At 36.6% G+C, this 17,821-nt stretch overlaps 1 protein-coding gene across 1 annotated transcript in view; it reads right to left on the bottom strand.

Moving 5' to 3' along the window:
* SVEP1 (sushi, von Willebrand factor type A, EGF and pentraxin domain containing 1) overlaps positions 1–17,821 on the bottom strand; it is a 341,958-nt gene that overhangs the window by 93,296 nt on the left and 230,841 nt on the right. The window contains exons 25-30 of the mRNA XM_001374596.5: positions 15,087–15,244; positions 10,003–10,204; positions 7,460–7,635; positions 5,527–5,651; positions 1,281–1,404; positions 259–429 (exon numbers count right to left, since the gene is read on the bottom strand). Coding sequence (XP_001374633.2) covers positions 259–429; positions 1,281–1,404; positions 5,527–5,651; positions 7,460–7,635; positions 10,003–10,204; positions 15,087–15,244 — 956 coding nt within the window. The remainder of the gene's footprint in view (positions 1–258; positions 430–1,280; positions 1,405–5,526; positions 5,652–7,459; positions 7,636–10,002; positions 10,205–15,086; positions 15,245–17,821) is intronic.

The following is a 17,821-nucleotide window of genomic DNA, read 5'->3' as shown; positions in this document are numbered from 1 at the left end:
TGCCCAGTTATGATAAATCATTACATATATGAATACTATCCACATTTGCCAGCCCCACTCATCTAGATATTTCAGAACCATAAAATTCGAATGTTACTTTAGAGATCTAATCTAAAATTTCATTTAACAGTTGAGGAAACTGAGGTAGTAAAGAGATTTACTGAAGGTCATAGAATTATTATAAATCACTCCTTTGAAAAAGGCTGCAGAGTTCCCCTCTTTCAAGTGTCCTAAAAACCTCATTGACAGAGAGCTTACTTTCACAGTGGGGCAGTGGTTGAGTCCATTGTCCCTGATTCAGACAGTATTGCACAGCATCCCCAACTATCTGGAAACCGGCATCACAGAAAAGACTGACTTTAGAGCCTGCCTTTAAATCTACTGTTAAGGTCCGCAGATGGGGTACAAATCCGTCTAATGATGGACAATCTGGAGATGGAATACATATAAGCAGACAGTTTTGAGAAACATGGTTGCAGCACGGAGTTCAACATATGGAGTGTTAAATTGAGCATGCATATATAAACACAAAGCACATTCTCCTTTTAATGAATATGCTAAACTCCATGGCTTTCCTAAAAGTATTAAATTGGGGTGGTAGTGGAGGTGGGAAAGATAAAGTTAAGACTATTTTACTTTGACAAAGAGGTTTCAGGCTATTTTATTTTAACAAGAGGTTAAAGGAGAAAAGAGCTTTTAACACATACAGTTTGAGAAATATAATTCTGCATTAAAAAGGATTAAAAATATAATCAAGTTACTTGCAATCTTCTATTTGACTCCATAAGCCACTTGAATTCATTTAGCTACCCAATATAGGAAGATACACACTTATTTTAGAGTTTCTGGAATTTTAGGAATGAAGAAATAATTATTCCATTATTAAAATAATTCATTCTAAATGGTTAAAGGAAATGCTTTTTAAACATTCAATTTTTTTTTTTTGATAAAAAACACTTGATTGTTTGGAGTTGATATCCTAGTGTTTTGATTAGCTAGATCTTTTGCTACTCTTTTTTCTCTTCTTCGTTCTCCTTTATGCTGCCATTTGATTGTTTCCTAGGCCTTCCATTAAAGGATGGATAGTCAAAAAAGAGAGTGACACATAAATTAACAGTAAGGTCCGCAGCCCTGTGTTATTTGGGGGGAAATTATTAATTAAAATTAAAATAAAGCTGAATAAAATTGATTCATCTAGGTATTTCTTTCACTACCCTCAAGAATATAACCAGAATATTTTAAGATCATTTTAAACTAAAACATACAAATGAAATTCTAACCAGAACAGAATATGCTCTTGGAATCAATCTTCACTTTTCCGACAACTCCTGATAGGAAGTCTGGCCATGCCAACACATTTCCTTTACTGAGTCCTTCTGGACAAGAGGTAGCCAAAGACTTTACCTGAAAATGTAATAGATATACTTAAATATGCTTTATTTTGTTCAGTCAGACCCAAATATGAAAGATAAGAAGATAAGTGTTCATAGGATTGGCCTTATGAATAGATGGGAATGTAGGAAACCACATGAGGACCAAGAAGAATAATTGGCCCTACACACTATCTCCTCCTCCACAATCTCTGCTGATTAAAATTCCACTCTTAGAATCTTAATTCTTTGATTGAAGGATCTATTCTACACCAAAAGTAAAATGTCTCTAGGAGGGGCAACCCATTAATTCATATAAGTATTTTATAGTTGAGTGAGCTTTTTAAAAAATAAAAACAGTGGTTAATAGAAAGAAAGTATACTAGTATCAGAAAAGAAGAGAATAAAGAATTATCATTGAAGAAGGAAAAGGACCGAGGTAGGGCAGGTAAAGGCAGACTCTGCCTTCTTACAACTGTGCCCAAGGCTGAACACAGATAGGTAAAAATACATGATCCTAGATGGTCTAGGATGTGTTAACTTGTTATCTTCACTATATTTTCTGACTGTCGAAAATCAAATCATAGAATGTCAAAGTGGAAGGAAGGTTAAAAATCATCGAATGCAATTTCTCACTTTACAAATAACACCTAATAATTATATAGATTTTTAATTTTTATATAATTTTACATATATTATTTCTTTGAAAAAAAACCTTTATTTTTCATCTTAGAATCAATATTTTGAATCATTTGTGTATTGATCTCAAGACAAAATGGCTAGAGGCAAAGGGAGTTAAGTGGCTTGTCTGAAGTCACACAACTAGGAAGTGTTTGAGGCCACATTTGAATTTAGGACTTCCCTTCTCTAGACCTGGCTCTCAATCCACTGAGTGACCTGGCCACTCCCTTTACAAAAATTATTTCATTTGATCCACAAAACAATCACATAAGGTAAGGGCTATTAATATTATCCCCATTTGACAAGTGAAAAAACAAAGACTATACATGGTTAAATGACTTCCTAGGGTCTCATAGCTAGGGTGGGATTTGAATGAAATTCTTCCTCACTCCAAGGCCATTGTTCTAGTCTTTATACCCTTAGCTGCTTCAAATGAGAATGCTGATACCCAGAAAGGGGAAATAATTTATCTTTAAACATGTAGCAAGTTGATTTTCTTTAGCTTCCTCATTTGTAAATATGAATGATAAGTTCCCTTAAGCTCTATAATTTTATAATTCAATGATAAATGATAGAGGTGGTACTAGAATCCAGTTCTTTGGACTCCCAGCCAAAGGAATGGCAGAATTTATAGAATTTCAGATTTGGAAGAACTATCAAAGGCCAACCTGTAGCTACATAAGAATTCCCTTTAAAACATACCCATTGAATGGCCATAAATCATTTGTTTGAAGACTTCCATTGAGGGGAACCCAATACTCACCAAGGTATCTGATTCCATTTTCAGATAGCTAATTATTAGGAAGTTTTTCTCTCTCTCTAAGATCTAAATTTACCTCTTTATAACTTACATCCATTGGTCCTAGTATGGTAAAAGAAAGCCAAAGACCAGTTCTTAGTCCTAATATTCATCTAGCCTCTGTTTCATTTGATACTACTAGCCACCTCCTCCTGGATACTCTCCTTTCTGAGTTGCTTAGGACATTGTTCTCTCTTGGCCATACTCCTACTGTTTGAATTCTCCTCTGTATCCTCTACAGGATCATTGTCCACATTATGTCCTCTAATCATGGGTTAACCATCGGCTCTTAGACCTTTTCTCTTTTTTGTATATGCTTAGTTTCTTGGTAATCTCATCGGCTTCTGTGGGTTCAATGATCATCTCTATGAGGATGAAATATGTATGTATGCATGTAAATGAATGTGTGCCTCAAGTCATAATTCTGCATTTCCAATTGCTTTTAGATATGTTGGATTGGATTTCCCAAAGGCATTTCAAAGAAAACATATCTAAAACAGAACTTATCTTCCCTCTCCAAATCCTATCCCTATTCCAAACTTTCCTATTACTGTGGAGGGGAATACTACCTTTCTGTTCAAGTTTTTCACAATCTCAGTAATCTCTTTAATTTCTCATTCACCCACACAAGCGATCAGCTGCCAAATATTGTAATTTCTATCTCTATAACAAATTTCGTATACATTTCCTCTCTTCTCACACACAAAGCTACCTCACTAGTTCAGATCCTTATAACTTGCCTAGATTATTCCAATAGCCTCCTAATGGGTCTCCCAGCCTTATGTCTCTCCCTACCCCAATCTATCCTTCACATAATCACCAAAGTGATTTTCTTAAAGTGCAGGTCTCACCATATAACTCTTCTACTCAGTAAACTTCAATGCCTCAATTACCTTTAGTATCAATAGAAACACCTTTCTTTGGCATTTAAAGCATCCCACAACCTTTCTCCTTCCCATCACTCTTGCTTATATTTTACTACCCTTTGAATACTCTGCTATCCATTCATACTGGCCTACTTTTTGTTTCTCACATCAGATACTCCACCTCCTGTCTCCTTGCCTCTCTCCTGCTGTCTTGTATACCTGGAATCCCCTCCCTCCTCACATAGTTTTCTTAGGTGCCTGGTTTCCATGAAAACTGATCTCAAGAACACCCAAAGAAGAAGTCCTTTTCCGTTCTACCCACAACTGCTAATGACTTCCATTTTAGGGATATCTTTTGTCGATTCTGTATTTTGTGTGTGCATGTGCATGTACATAGAGAAATCTAACAATGCACACATGCATGTATATATGTATGTATTTATGTATATGTACATAAATACATACATATATACATATCTATTATATACATATATGCATACTTTCTTCCTCATATAAGATCCTTGAGGATAGGGGCTGTTTCATTTTGTATCCTCAGTACTTATCATAGTACTTGGTACAAAGTTAGTGCTTAAAAATTCTTGGTGATTAATTGATGTCATCTGTTATTGGTGGCAGTGGTGGTGATGGTGGTAATAGTAGTAATAGTAGAATACTATATTGCCCTTTATGGATTGCCATATTTTCAGGAAATTCTGATATTATTGTGATTAGAGCTGAGGATCTATATTTCATTAAAAATTGAAATTTTATGAGAAAGTTTTAAAAATAATTAAATTTTTTTTCTAGTGAAACTTTTTGGACATTAATGGAAGGAAGAAAGAAGAAAGGAAGGAAGGAAAGAAGGGGGAAAGAAGGAAGGAAGAAAGGAAGGAAAGAAGGAAGGAGGGAAGGGTGGGAAATTCCTTCTTTACTCCTTTATTTTGTATAGCTCTTGGCATAATGTGCATAATCAGTCCCATAAATCCCTATGTAATGAATGCAAATCATGGAAACGATAATAAGTACAAGAAGCAAATGGCCACCATATGGTTTGAAATTAGCTAATTAATAGCAATGACTTGTTTCAGAGACTATCATATATATACTTGTGAGAGATATCAGCATCAATGGAATGAATAATGAATTGGGAGTTAGTAGATCAGTGTTTTAGGTCAGATTCTGTCACTAGTTAGTTCTGTCATGTTGGGAATCATTAGAAGTAAAACTCATATTCATATAGTGTTTTAAGGCTTACAAAGTATTTTCCACGTGATAAGCCTGTGAGATAGATAGTATAGATATTATTTTCCTTTTTTCTTTCCTCCCTCCATCCCTCCCTCCTCCCTCCCTCCTCCCTCCCTCCGCCCTCCCTCCCTCCCTCCCTCCCTCCCTCCCTCCCTCCTTCTTTCCTTCCTTCCTTCCTTCCTTCCTTCCTCCTTCCTTCCTTCCTTCCTTCCTTCTTCTCTTTCTTCCTTAGTTGAGGACTTTTCCTATTATATCATATGGCTTCTATGAGGATTTAGATTTGCTCCCCTCTATGTCTCTTTCTAGTTTTTTTTTCACTCTGTACAATGAGCCGATACAGTATAATGTATGTTCACGAAACCAAAAATGAGATTCGACCTTTAAGTATTTCTGAATGAAATTAGTCTGTGATTACCCAGCTTGCCAGAACATGATAATGAATTTAAAGATGAATTCTGGTTCATAAGATGGCAATGCAGTGTGGTGGAACTTAGGCAATAGAAATTTCTATGAATTATTCCCAGGTTGAGTCATATTTTTAACATATGGTGAAAATGAAACCCACCTGATCTGGAGCTAGGACATAGTCCCAAATGTTGAGCTGGCTTATAGAGCCCACAAATGACTCAGCTGGATTGAATCCTTCTCCCTTTTTGTCTTGCTCCTGCCCAAGAACTAGTGCACCACCTCCTAACAAGAGAAAAAGAGGGAGGGAAAAAATAGTCTTGATAGTCTTTTGGAAAAAAAAAAGTAAACCCTTACCCTCCATTTTAGTATCAATACTGTGTATCAATTCCAAAGCAGAAGAGTTGTAAGGCTGGGCAATGGGGGTTAAATGACTTGCCCAGGATCACACAGTGAGGAAATATCTGAGATCAAATTTGAACCCAGGACCTTCTGTCTCCAGACCTTGCTATCAATTCAATGCGCCACCTAACTGTCCCCTTGAAATATTTTTTTAATGTTAAATTAATGATAGCATAATATATACAAATGATATCTTTTTTTTACTTAAAAACTTCCACAGATATAATTTTCACTGAAGTTTTTTACTTAAATTGTTGCACCATGATTTTATAAGGTAACTTCTCTATGCAGTGTGTCTAAAACGTACTCGTAGTGGCTTGTGACATTTGACTCATTCTTTAATAGTCGCACATTGCATGTGCCCCCTCACCAACCTGCAATTCCTTATATGCTCTTTCTTATCCAATAGCTGGTTCTTGACAGTTTCAAATTTCTAGAAAACCTTTTCAGAGTAGCCCCTGAAGGCTCTATTGCCTCTCGTCCCTTCAAAAGCTCCTAATGTGCTTCATTCTTTCCCTTGTTCACCCAACAAAGTTCCTTATATTATTCTCAGTGTCAGCACACGAAGAGTTAGTTGGATATGTATTCAAGATTCTGACATAAGTGCTTAAGTATGACCATTTCTTTTATTCTTCAAAATTCTTTCATTTTTATTATACCTAATAGGAAGTGCACCCCCCCCCCAATATTGCTAATTGTTCTAAAAGTCCAGTAAAATAATAAGGTTTTTCTTGGCTATTGATTCTTCCCTTGCCCCAAGTTAGAGGACTAGAATTCTTTTCTTAATCTTATTGGTATTCAAAAAACATACAATGTATGTCATATGCATGTGTGTGGGGAGTACTCTGAATTAGCAGGTATAGTAATAATTTCTTGAAAATGTAAATTGAGAGAATTTTGTCACTTTGAGACACAAGGTATGCTTATCTCCCAATAGAATGCTCTGTCCTTGCCTAATGTAAGCACCTTGAAGGACTATTTCATATGTATATTTGTATACCCAAAGTCTATTACAGGATCTATTACTATTAATTAGGCTATTTAAAAAAAATCTTACCTTTCATCTTAGAATCGATACTATGTATTGATTCCAAGGCAGAAGAGCAATAAGAACTAGGCAATGGGAGGTAATGACTTGCCCAGGGTCACACAGCTAGGAAGTGTTTGAGGCTAGATTTGAACCCAAGACTTCCCATTTCTGGACCTGGCTCTCCATCCATTGAGCCACCTAGATGTACCCTCAGCTAAGTTATTGGTAAATGCTTTTAGATATTTATTATATAATCTACTCTACAAATTATATTCAGTCTAGCCTGAGGTTCCAAATAGAACACATCACATCTTTCAGAGTTTTTCCATTCAATATTCTTGAATCAACTGAGCTATATATTATTGCCTTATCTTTATGAACCCGATGGGCGCAAAGAGCAAAGCTGATGACCTAGGAAGATATTTAATTTATGTTTATATAATATAAGACTGTTTGCCAGGTAAACTGATATAATGAGTTGTGCAAGCTAGTTCATCCAGAAAATGATGCCAGTAAATGGATGAACAGGGATAGATAAATGAGGTTATATGAATCAAACTTGAGAAAGGAAATGTGCCCCCCCCAAATCAGAATCAAAGAGTATCCAAGACTATGTGTTCTATAGCTAATATAGAACAAAATAAATTTTTCTAAGACATACCAGGGATAGCTGAACCAATAGACAGGCCAGTGCCACCATCAGATAATTTTCCATCAATATACACTTTCCAGGATCCATCTGTACTTGTCCAAGTGATTGAGATATGATGCCAATTGCCATCATTGACTGAGGGACAGTCTGTTATCCTCTCCTTCCCATTCACATAAAGAACCCAGCTGTAGGAGAGAAAAAGATGTCAGGTAGGCATTATACTCATCAATATACTTCCTTCTGCATAACTGAATTCAGAAAATGTGTACTCATCACTTACTATGTGTGGGTTACTGTGTTAAACACTGTAGGAATTGAAAAATAATAACTCATGGTTACTGCTCTCAATAAACTTTCAATCTAGAAGCAGTAATATGGCATTAATTAAATAATTAATTAATTAAACCCTTACCTTCCATCTTGGAATCAATAGTACATATTGGTTCCAAGGCAGAATATTGGTAAGGGTTAGGCAATGGGAGTTAAGTGACTTGCCCAGGGTCACACAGCTAGGAAGTGTCTGAGGCCAGATTTTAACCTAGGACTTCCTGTCTCTAGGCCTGGCTCTCAATTCACTGAGCTACCCAGCTATCCACAGGAATATGACATTCATAAAAATAACAATTATGTAAGTTAAACTAGGAAAGAGATAGTCAAAGATTTCAATGGGAATAGGTTGTTAGATAAAACATATGATTTAAATTTTCCCACTTGCTTAAGTGTTAGGGCATCAGATTTGCCTCACTAATTATGTTTTGCTTCAGATCATATTAAGTTAATTTGTAATCCTTAGGCTCACATTTATTCATTTAATATGTATTTATTAAGCACCTATTATGTGGAATACACTGTATTTGGTTCTGGGGAATCCACAGGCAAAAAAAATCAAGTAGTCTCTAGTCTTAGGGTAATTAAATTCTTTTGCAGGAAAGGAACTAATCTTAGAATATGCTGAGATAAAAGAGTCTATCCTGAGATGAAAAAGTCACCCTCTGTCAGTGATGGCAAAGCTATGGCATGTGGGCCCCAAAGGGCACACCGAGTCCACTCTGTAGGCACCCCTACAGTTGCTTGCCACAATTTGTTACTAGAAAACCAGAGGGACTTCGGGTGGTGCTGTTTCCTTCCCCTTCTCTACACTTGCCTAAGGACATTCTTCTCTTCACCTACCCCTCTGCCCAGCAGTCCAATGGGAGTGCTTCCTCCCTCCCCTGTCTGGGATAAGGGGTGGGGGGCTGGAGGGTGGGTTGGGATGGGACCTGGCCCTCTGTCTCTAAAAGTTTTTCTATCATGGCCCTATGTAATCAATCCATCATGAGACTCATATAGAGAATCACAACTAGATATAAATGTTTCTATATGGAGCCACTTTTTCCAATGAAAGAACTAACTTGTTTTCTTTATTTGATCTTAAGAACTTTGAGTTTGAAGGTCCTCAGTAAATAATTATTGAATGATTATTGCCAGAGAAGTGATGGAATTGCTGAAGTATTAACACATATTAAGGAGGATCCTTAGAAAGGCTAAAAAACAGTAATTTCTGTTTCTGAAAATTAATTCATTCAAGCAGATCACAAAAAGGACAGTTATATAAAGGTGAAAGCTTTAGAAGAAAATGAAAGACAGGAGACTAGAGAAAGTAACAAGAGACATTGCAAGCCACTGTACAAAATATGTCACACTATTTCCTGTAATACACACTTTTTTTTCTCTACTATTGTCTTTACAGGCAACTCTCAATGAGGACATTCCTTCCACTACGGCAAATCAGCACCTTCTTTGAAACTTAGAGAGTTATATGATGCAACAAGAGATAAGGTGACTTCTCTAGGGACATAAAACCAGGATTGGTTAGAATTAGTACTAAAACCTAGTTCTTCCTGAATCTCAACCCAGTTCTTGATCCCACAACACAAAGACCCAATTCTATTAATCGGATATCCTCAATTCCCTTATTTATGTGACAGCAATCCTGTCACAAATCCTCTAGTAGGTTGGGCGGGGAGTAGTTATTCCACCTTTAAGATATTTGGGAATTCCAACTAGGACATTATGGTAGGTTAGTTGTTCAATTCAATTCAAAGTCATTTTAGTCAATTTATTTATTGTCTCCTAGTCACTTACTCCATTCAGACCACATGTGCTAGATGCTAAGGAAAATATAGCTTCTGACCTATTGGAGCTAACAATCCAGGAGAAAGGTATTCAGCATAGACAAATGACTCAAATACAAACTACTTCATAGCAATACATAAGAGAAGTAAAAAGTACTCCATGAAGTTTGAGGGTTGAAAAGTCATTATGTCTGTAGTGGTCTGAAATGGGATTCAATAAAGAATTCCTGAAAGAAATGGCATTTGAGTTGGAATTGAAAGATGGGTAAAGGGCATCAGTGCCAAAGCCCCGGTCAGGTAGAAAGGAAACTAAAACAGCAGCCCAAACCTTTAGTCAAGATGAACCTCAACTTTGAGCCTCCCTGTCATATAAAAGCTGGTAGAGATTTCTGCATAAAACAACAACTACTAGATCTATTTATTACTGCTTCTGCTTACCCATTATAATCAGTGAGAAGGAAAGTATTGTCACTTCCATTCTCAAGGGCATAAGAGATTGGAGTTCCATAGTTGTTGATGTCAGATGACTTCATCCAGAATGTGCATGTAATGGCATGGAGAGTTGGGAGCACACCATCAAGCATGACATAACCATAGATTCCAGAAACTTCGAAATCCAGGTTAAAACCAGCAGACTGTTCTGCAACAAATATGAAAAACATTTAGCTCTAGAGAAGTCCAAAGACAATGTTCAACCATTGGGAGCAATATGCCTCTAAATAAAATTAAATATGTCCAGCTTGAGAAAATTCAACAGTTAGCCATTTCTTCTTGGTCCCAATAAGGAATAATATGTGAAAATTTAAAAGAGATAAATTTAGACTTGGCAAAAGGAAAACTTCCTCCATTAACTCATCTGCAAATTTATAAGCTTAAATAGTTGTCTAGGGCACTGAGAGTTTAAATCACTCACCCAATATATGAGTCAGGATATGAATCCAGATCCTTCTGAATCCAAAGCCAGCATGGAAGTCTGGGCCTTGATGTGTTCATAATTATTAATGCCATGAATATCAATGAATATTTTCATAATATAGGAATACCAATATGGCATTTATATATTATTCAAATTTAATATTTGTGTTTTTTAAATATTTTTCAAAATACTTTAATATCCATTAAGTAATTTATTCCCTCAACAATTCTGAGATAATAGGGTAATTATTAAATTCTAGTTGATAGATTCAATAAATGGAACTCAGAGAATATAAGTATCTGGTCCAAAGCTACATAGTAAATTAGGAACAAACTAAGCCTAGAACCCATATAAGATTCTAAACTTTTTGAGTCCAGGGACAAGTTCCTGGAATAGTGCCATATACTCCATGGGCATTCAAAAAACAATTATCAAATGACTATTTTTGGAAAATGATGGCTAGTAAAGCATCAAACTATATAACCAGGAAGATTTTTTTTAAAACTAAAAGATATTTTATTTTCTCAACTACACATAATACCAATTTTCAACATACATTTTCTAAAATTATAAGATCCAAATTGTCTCTTTCCTTCCTTTTCTTCCCCCGTCTTGGAGATGGTAAGCAATTTGATCTGGATTATATATGTATTATCATAGAAAACATACTTCCATATTTGGCACTGTTGTAAGAGAAGAGTCATATAAAACTGAAACTTCAAAATAAAACCATAAATAATGTGAAAACAGTATGCTTTGATCTGCATTCTGACTCCAACTGTTCTTTCTCTGGAGGTGGAGCGCATTCTTTTTCCTTAGTCCTTCAGAATTGAAGGAAGACATTCTAAAGGGAAAAGAAGGTAATTCTCGTTCCTGATAGTGAACTTGTTCAGGTAAATAACAGATATGACAATTAGATAAAGGTGTAGACTTTAGAGAAAGTGAAAGCATTTGAGATTGGAGAAAATGGTAAGGAAAACTATAAGCCATTCAACAAAAACTGAAATTTCCCAGAACAGATGTGTCTTCTCTCCACCACCCTCTTTAGAGGGACTCATTCTACTAATAGAGATTGACTCCTTTTTGAAAACTTAAAGTCTTCAAGAGTCCCCTGGTACATTGAGAGGTTAAGAGACTTGACCTGGGACAAAAACCAGTTATGTATCAGCAGCAGAACTTGAAAGAATTGACTGTTCAATGTCCTTTTATGTAAGAACAAGTTGCGCTTTGCCAAGTGCTCTGTGAAGCAGGTACTACAGAGAGATTCCCATTTTTCTAAAAAGGAAAGAGACTCAGGGAAGTCAGATGGCCCAGATGGTCTCAGAGTTACCAACTCCTAGAAATCAAAGTTGAATGTTTAGCATTCATTCCTTTATATCTCCTTGCTTTTCTCTTTGGCTGTCTCTGTGTGTGTGTGCGGTAATGTATATCTTAATTTATCAGCAAGCATATATTAGGTACCCACAATGTGTCAAGAACTGTATTAGGCTCTGGGAATACAAGCCAAAAAACAGCTCAGACCCTGTCCTCAAGAAACTTACCTTCCTTTGGGGGAGCCAACCTGCACATAAATATTACATATAAGATGTGTATGAGATAAAGATAAAGATAAACAGGGATGTGTTGGAGCCAGATCAAACATGCTTGGAAGCTGATTGTAAAATTTTCAGGTTGGGTATTTTCTCCTGGGAAATTAGTAAATGTTGTGCTCAATTTATCTAGACATAGGAATCTCAGAGAAAATGTTAATAATGCAGATTAAAATATAAGTAGGTTAAAAATATAATTTTTCCCCTCTAGAGAGTCAGATGTTAAATATTTACCAATACTCCACTGAATATAAGGGTAAAAATGGGGGAGGATAGTCACTAGAAGTTGTGGAGAGTGTAAAGGCTTCATGTAAAAGGTAAAAAAAGTTTGAGCAGATTTTTAAAGAAAAAGAGGGATTTTGAGAGTGGGAGTCCTTTCCAGAGATGGGAGACAACTACTGCAAAGTGGCAGAGATGGGTTGTTGGGTAGGAGGAATAAAAAGTCATTTTGGACCATAAACTATGAGAAGTGACATAATAGTTAACAAAATTGGAAGAGTAAGTTAAAGGCTGATTGTGAAGAGTTTTAAAAACCAAATGAGAAGCTTAGATTTGAGCCTAGAGGAAAAAGATTGGAATTTGGTAGATAGGGGGAATTTAAGCCTAATCCCTTTATACATTTTCAGTCTTTTTATATTTTATTCACTTCCATACACTCTGTGAACTAACTATCCTGGCCTATTTGCTTCCCTTACATGTTCATCGTCTTCTGTTTTTGCCTTGCCTATTCCCCCATGATTAGAATGCTGTTTCTCTTCACTGCTGCCTCTTAGAACCCCTGGTTTCCTTTAAGATTGAACAGAGAAGCCCTTTTGGCAAGGAGTCTTTCCTTTCCAGACACCCCTAGATGCTAGAAGCTCCCATTCTAAGGTTACCTTCTGTTTCTGCCTATCTCTTGTATAGGGATAGAGAACACATCTCTGATGTGCTATAATAGGGAATTCCTGTGTAAGAAAACTCCTACCTATGCAGGTCCACTCTGTCTCTGGCATTTACTCTTTAGAAGTTGCTAATAAGTAATAATAATAATAACAATAGCACCAAATAATACAGGTAGGTATCCCTTCATGACTTTCCCCAGTACAGTTTCAAAATATTGTGGGTTGGCATAAGAAACTAAATCAGAATTTTGGGGGAGTTTTGCAGAAACTATGGTTGCCATTCAAAGGTTAGCAGATGCCACACAAAAGGCAAAAAAGCCGGCAGCCAGAAAAAGTTTAGAAATTCATAAATGCACAAAAATACATATGGTATCATATAATTATATATTTTACCCTTTAATCCCATTAATATACACAATTTCTATTTTAAAGTTAAAATAAGCAAAAAGTTAACATTTTGGAAAAGAATTTGAAAGCCAGCAGATGTCATACAAAAACTAGAAATGTAGAGATATCTTAATATTGGCCTATATAAGATCTATGGCCACATATGTAACCCAAATTTTTTCAATAAGGTAAATGAGATGTTTCTCATAAAAGAAAAAGAAAACCATTCAGATTTCTTCTCTGGTTTGAAGCAAAGACCTTTTTTTTTTAATGTGGATTTTCCAGATTGTTCCTAATCCCCACAATGTGGAAGGGATATCTATAACAATGAAGATAAAGAGCTAACATTTATATAGTGTTTACTAAGTGTCAGGAACTGTGCTAAGCACTTTATAATTATTATCTCATTTGATATTCACAATAATACTGGTAGGCAGATGCTATTATTATCATCCTTATTTTATAGCAGAGGAAACTGAAATAAACACAGTTAAGTCAGCTAAATGACTTGCCTAAGGTACACAGCTATTAAGTATCTGAGGCCAGATTTGAACCAGGAAGATGAGTATTCCTGACTCTGGTCCCAGCACTCTATCCACTGCACCATAACTCTTCATCTTTAAAGCCAGACAAACAATTTGGAAGCGAAAGCTAAAACTAGCTGGAAAACAAAGAAACAACAAAAATAAAAAGCACTTCCCATTTAGAAAAAGAAAATTCTAACCACTGTTTTGGAGCAAGTCCAACTATGACATCAAGAAATGAACGGCAATTTTTGAGCCCTAAATTCAGTCTTTTTAATTTTGTTTTATTTAAGTAAACCCTTACCTTCTGTCTTAGAATTGAGTAATTTCTAAATCAGAAGAGGGATAAAGGCTAGGCCATTGAGATTAAGTGACTTTCCAGCTAGGAAGTGTCTGAAGCCAGATTTGAACCTTGGACTTCCCATCTCTATGCCTGGATCTAACCATTGAGTGATCTAGCTGCCCCTTGAAGTCTGGTCTGTCCCAAGGTCCTCAGGTTTATGGTGATAGAAGTGAGGATGGAGTTCCCTTATGGAAAGTGGGACTTCCCATAGATAGTTCTCCACTATCATCAGTGTCCTAAAAAATCTCCCCCCCCGCCCCCCCCACATTGTGTGTGTATGCAAATTTATAGAGGCATGGAAAAACTTCTGGGTCCCCAACCCCAAAGATCCATCACCATTTTGGGCTCAACCACTCTCCCTTCTGGTAGATTTTTGGCCAGGCTGGGGCATGATCTTTTTAGGACTCTCTGTACTAACTCTGGTGCTTAAGTCCATTGGGTCTGTGCAGAAATGAATCAGCCTAAGGAATCTAAGTCAGAAGAAAACTACTTGGCTCACCGGGCTGGGGTTTTTGTGTTATGTCTAAGATTTGCTATTGGAAAATCATTTGAATCTGAGTTTTATTTCTGATTCTATATAAATTCTGACTTAAATCCTTGCCACTGACCCAAGGCAGGTGTTACAGTAGATAGAGCACTGGACCTGGAGTCAGAAATACCTGAGTTCAAATGTGCCCCTCAGACACATACTAGCTTATTGTTTACTTTGTCACTAAGCAAGTCACCTGCATACATTCCTGCCTGCATACAAAAATGGAGAAAGAAATGGTGAACCACTCGGATGGGTTTGCCAAGAAAACCCTTTAGCCATTTAATGGCCCACAAGGTCATGGAGAGGTGGACAGGATGGAACCACAACACTGACCCTTCATTCTTGTATACCTGTTTCACACCGGCTGCCTGAGAAGCCTGGCCGGCATTTACAGCTGTAGGAGTTCAGCTCATCCACACAAGTGGCCTGGTTTCTGCAGGGGTTGGAATCACATTCGTTGATATTCACTTCACATCGTGGCCCTGTGTATCCTGTCACACACTGACATCTGAAAAAGAACAAAAAACGTGGAGACAAGAATGGAGTTGAGGGTCTATTGAGCTGCTATGTCCCAGCTGCTTCTTGATTCTGCGGCTGAGGGGTCCTTCTCCCACTGGGGAATCCTTCTAGACCCTCTGCTTTGGGGAAGGGCCCCAAACCAGCCAGCCCCGATTCTCCAGATTATATCACAAGGGTACCTCCTCCTCCTTCTCCCTACTATCAGCTCTCTCCCTACCCCCATTAGAATGTCAGCTTCTCCAGGGCAGGGGGTTGTTTTCTGCTTGCATTTATATCCCCAGCTCTTAGTATGGTGTCTGTCACATAAGAAGTGCTTCATAAATGATTGTTAACTGACAAAAGGCTATCCTCAATTTGTAAATAGTCCATGTTACAAAAATATGTTTGTAAGACAATAATTTGAAATTCCGAATATATTTTCTAATGGCAACAATTTTATAGATTATGACCAGCTTTCCACAAAGATCTAGTAAATCTATTTTGTAGCCTTAATAATGTATACATCCAATAAAAACTAGAAGAAAGCAATAATGTTGCATTATTAACAATTAAAGGATATGGAAAAACCTGACACAGGAAAGTGCTACACTAATTCATTTTATTTCTTAGAATTGATAGTAAGTATCAGTTCCAAAGAAGAAGATCAGTACAGGCTTGACAATTGGGTTTAAGTGACTTGCCAAGGGTCACACAACTAGGAAGAATTTGAAGTGCCAGATTTGAACTGAGGACCTCTCAACGCCAGGCCTGACTCTCTGCTCAGTGAACCATGTAGCTGCCGCTACTAATTTATTTTTAAAAGCCCAGTGTATTCTTCAAATTATACTTATAGATTCTTGATATCAATATGATTTATACATTAAGTACTGAAACTTTTTTAAATTATCTGATTTCTTGGCATTTAAAGAAACCAAGACCAAGAAATTATTAAACAGATATTTTGTAAAGAATTAGAAAACAGTACAGAGAATTCTAGGAACCAACAGGGACTCACTAAAAAGAGATAATATCAAACTAAATTAAATTTTCTGACAAGTCGGTAGTTGAGGGAAATATGATAGTTATACTCTATATCTGAGTTTCAGCAGAACATAACAATTTTATTTGATTTTTTGTCATGACACCTTTGTGGAATAGTGTTGAGATCTTGTTGAGAATATTGTGAGATGCATCTGTACGTGGTTGAGCAATGGCATTCAATAGAAAAGGTAGGTCAACTTGGAACATGGTTAGGGGAATGCCATTAAGCTTTATAATTGACTCTGCTGCATTCTACACTTTTATCAGAGCTGGATGAAGACATAATGATCAAATGGGACACAAAATTGAGGAATATTTAACATAATGACAGATTCAGGATTTGAAGATACATTGACAAACACTAGATTAAAACCAATATAAAATAAAATTTAGCAAAAATAAGTATTCATGTCTATATAAAACAAAATTTATATATTTATTTTTAAATATATATATTTACCTATTTTTATTTGCATAAAACAAAGATCAGTTCTACATGTCTCCACTTAACTGCTATCTGGATTCTATATATATTCCCTTGGCCAGGAAAATATAATGATACATAGCTTCTTAGAAGGCTCTATTAATCTAACAATGAAAAAAATATTTCTCAAGTTGCCTTTATTGCTGGGTTGCTCACTTAGACCTCATCCTATCTGTAGAAAGTGGATTCTTGCTTTATCTTATGGAGACAAATTGCTACTTTGTGCCCCAGTCCCAGGAGGTGGGGACAGCTAGGTGACATGGTGGCTCGAGTGCCAGGCTAACAGTCAGGAAGATCCATCTTCATTAGTTCAAATCTGGCCTTAGACAATTACTGGGCAAATCACTTAACTCTAATTGCCTCAGTTTCTTCATCTGTAAAAAGAGCTGGAGAAGGAAATGGCAGACCACTCCAGCATCTTTGCAGGGAAAATGGTAAATGGTGTCACAAAGAGTCAGGCACAACTCAAACAACTGAACCACTCAGGAGCTACTTATTACTATCTCCTTTTCTCTCAATCACTCTGTGCTGAAGGTCTTGCCAAGGATCTCTTTGCAGTCTTTCCAGGGACCCTTCCATGAATCATAGGCAATTCATTAGATTCCCATTACTATTAACTACTAAACCCATTGCTGAAATTTCCATAATCACATATTCCATTTCTATTAACAATCTAGACCTTTCTACTATCTACCAAGGCTTACTATGGTTATATCAGATGGAAAAGGCCTGTTTAATTGCAATTAATGTGAAAAAAATCTTGATGCTTCATCTGACTAAAAGGGCAATCTACTCAAATACTGTAGTGCCCTGCTGAGAAAACAAAGCAAGACAAAACCCCCCAAAGCACAATTGTTAAAGCTAACATAGAAATCATTGAATTAAACAATTCCCCACACATGCCACCAGGTGGTGGTAGGAGACCAAGACTACTTTGGCTCTGTTCTGGTAAACCATGAAGGTTTGCTGGCACTGAACACAGCCTGAGATCTGCTGGTCATACACGATTAATCCTATTGATAATGTAGGCATTGTCTGCATAACTCCAATCAGGAATCGGTC

Source organism: Monodelphis domestica, chromosome 7, assembly GCF_027887165.1.
Source record: "Monodelphis domestica isolate mMonDom1 chromosome 7, mMonDom1.pri, whole genome shotgun sequence".
Taxonomy (NCBI): domain Eukaryota; kingdom Metazoa; phylum Chordata; class Mammalia; order Didelphimorphia; family Didelphidae; genus Monodelphis; species Monodelphis domestica.
This window is presented reverse-complemented; position numbering and strand designations above follow the sequence as displayed.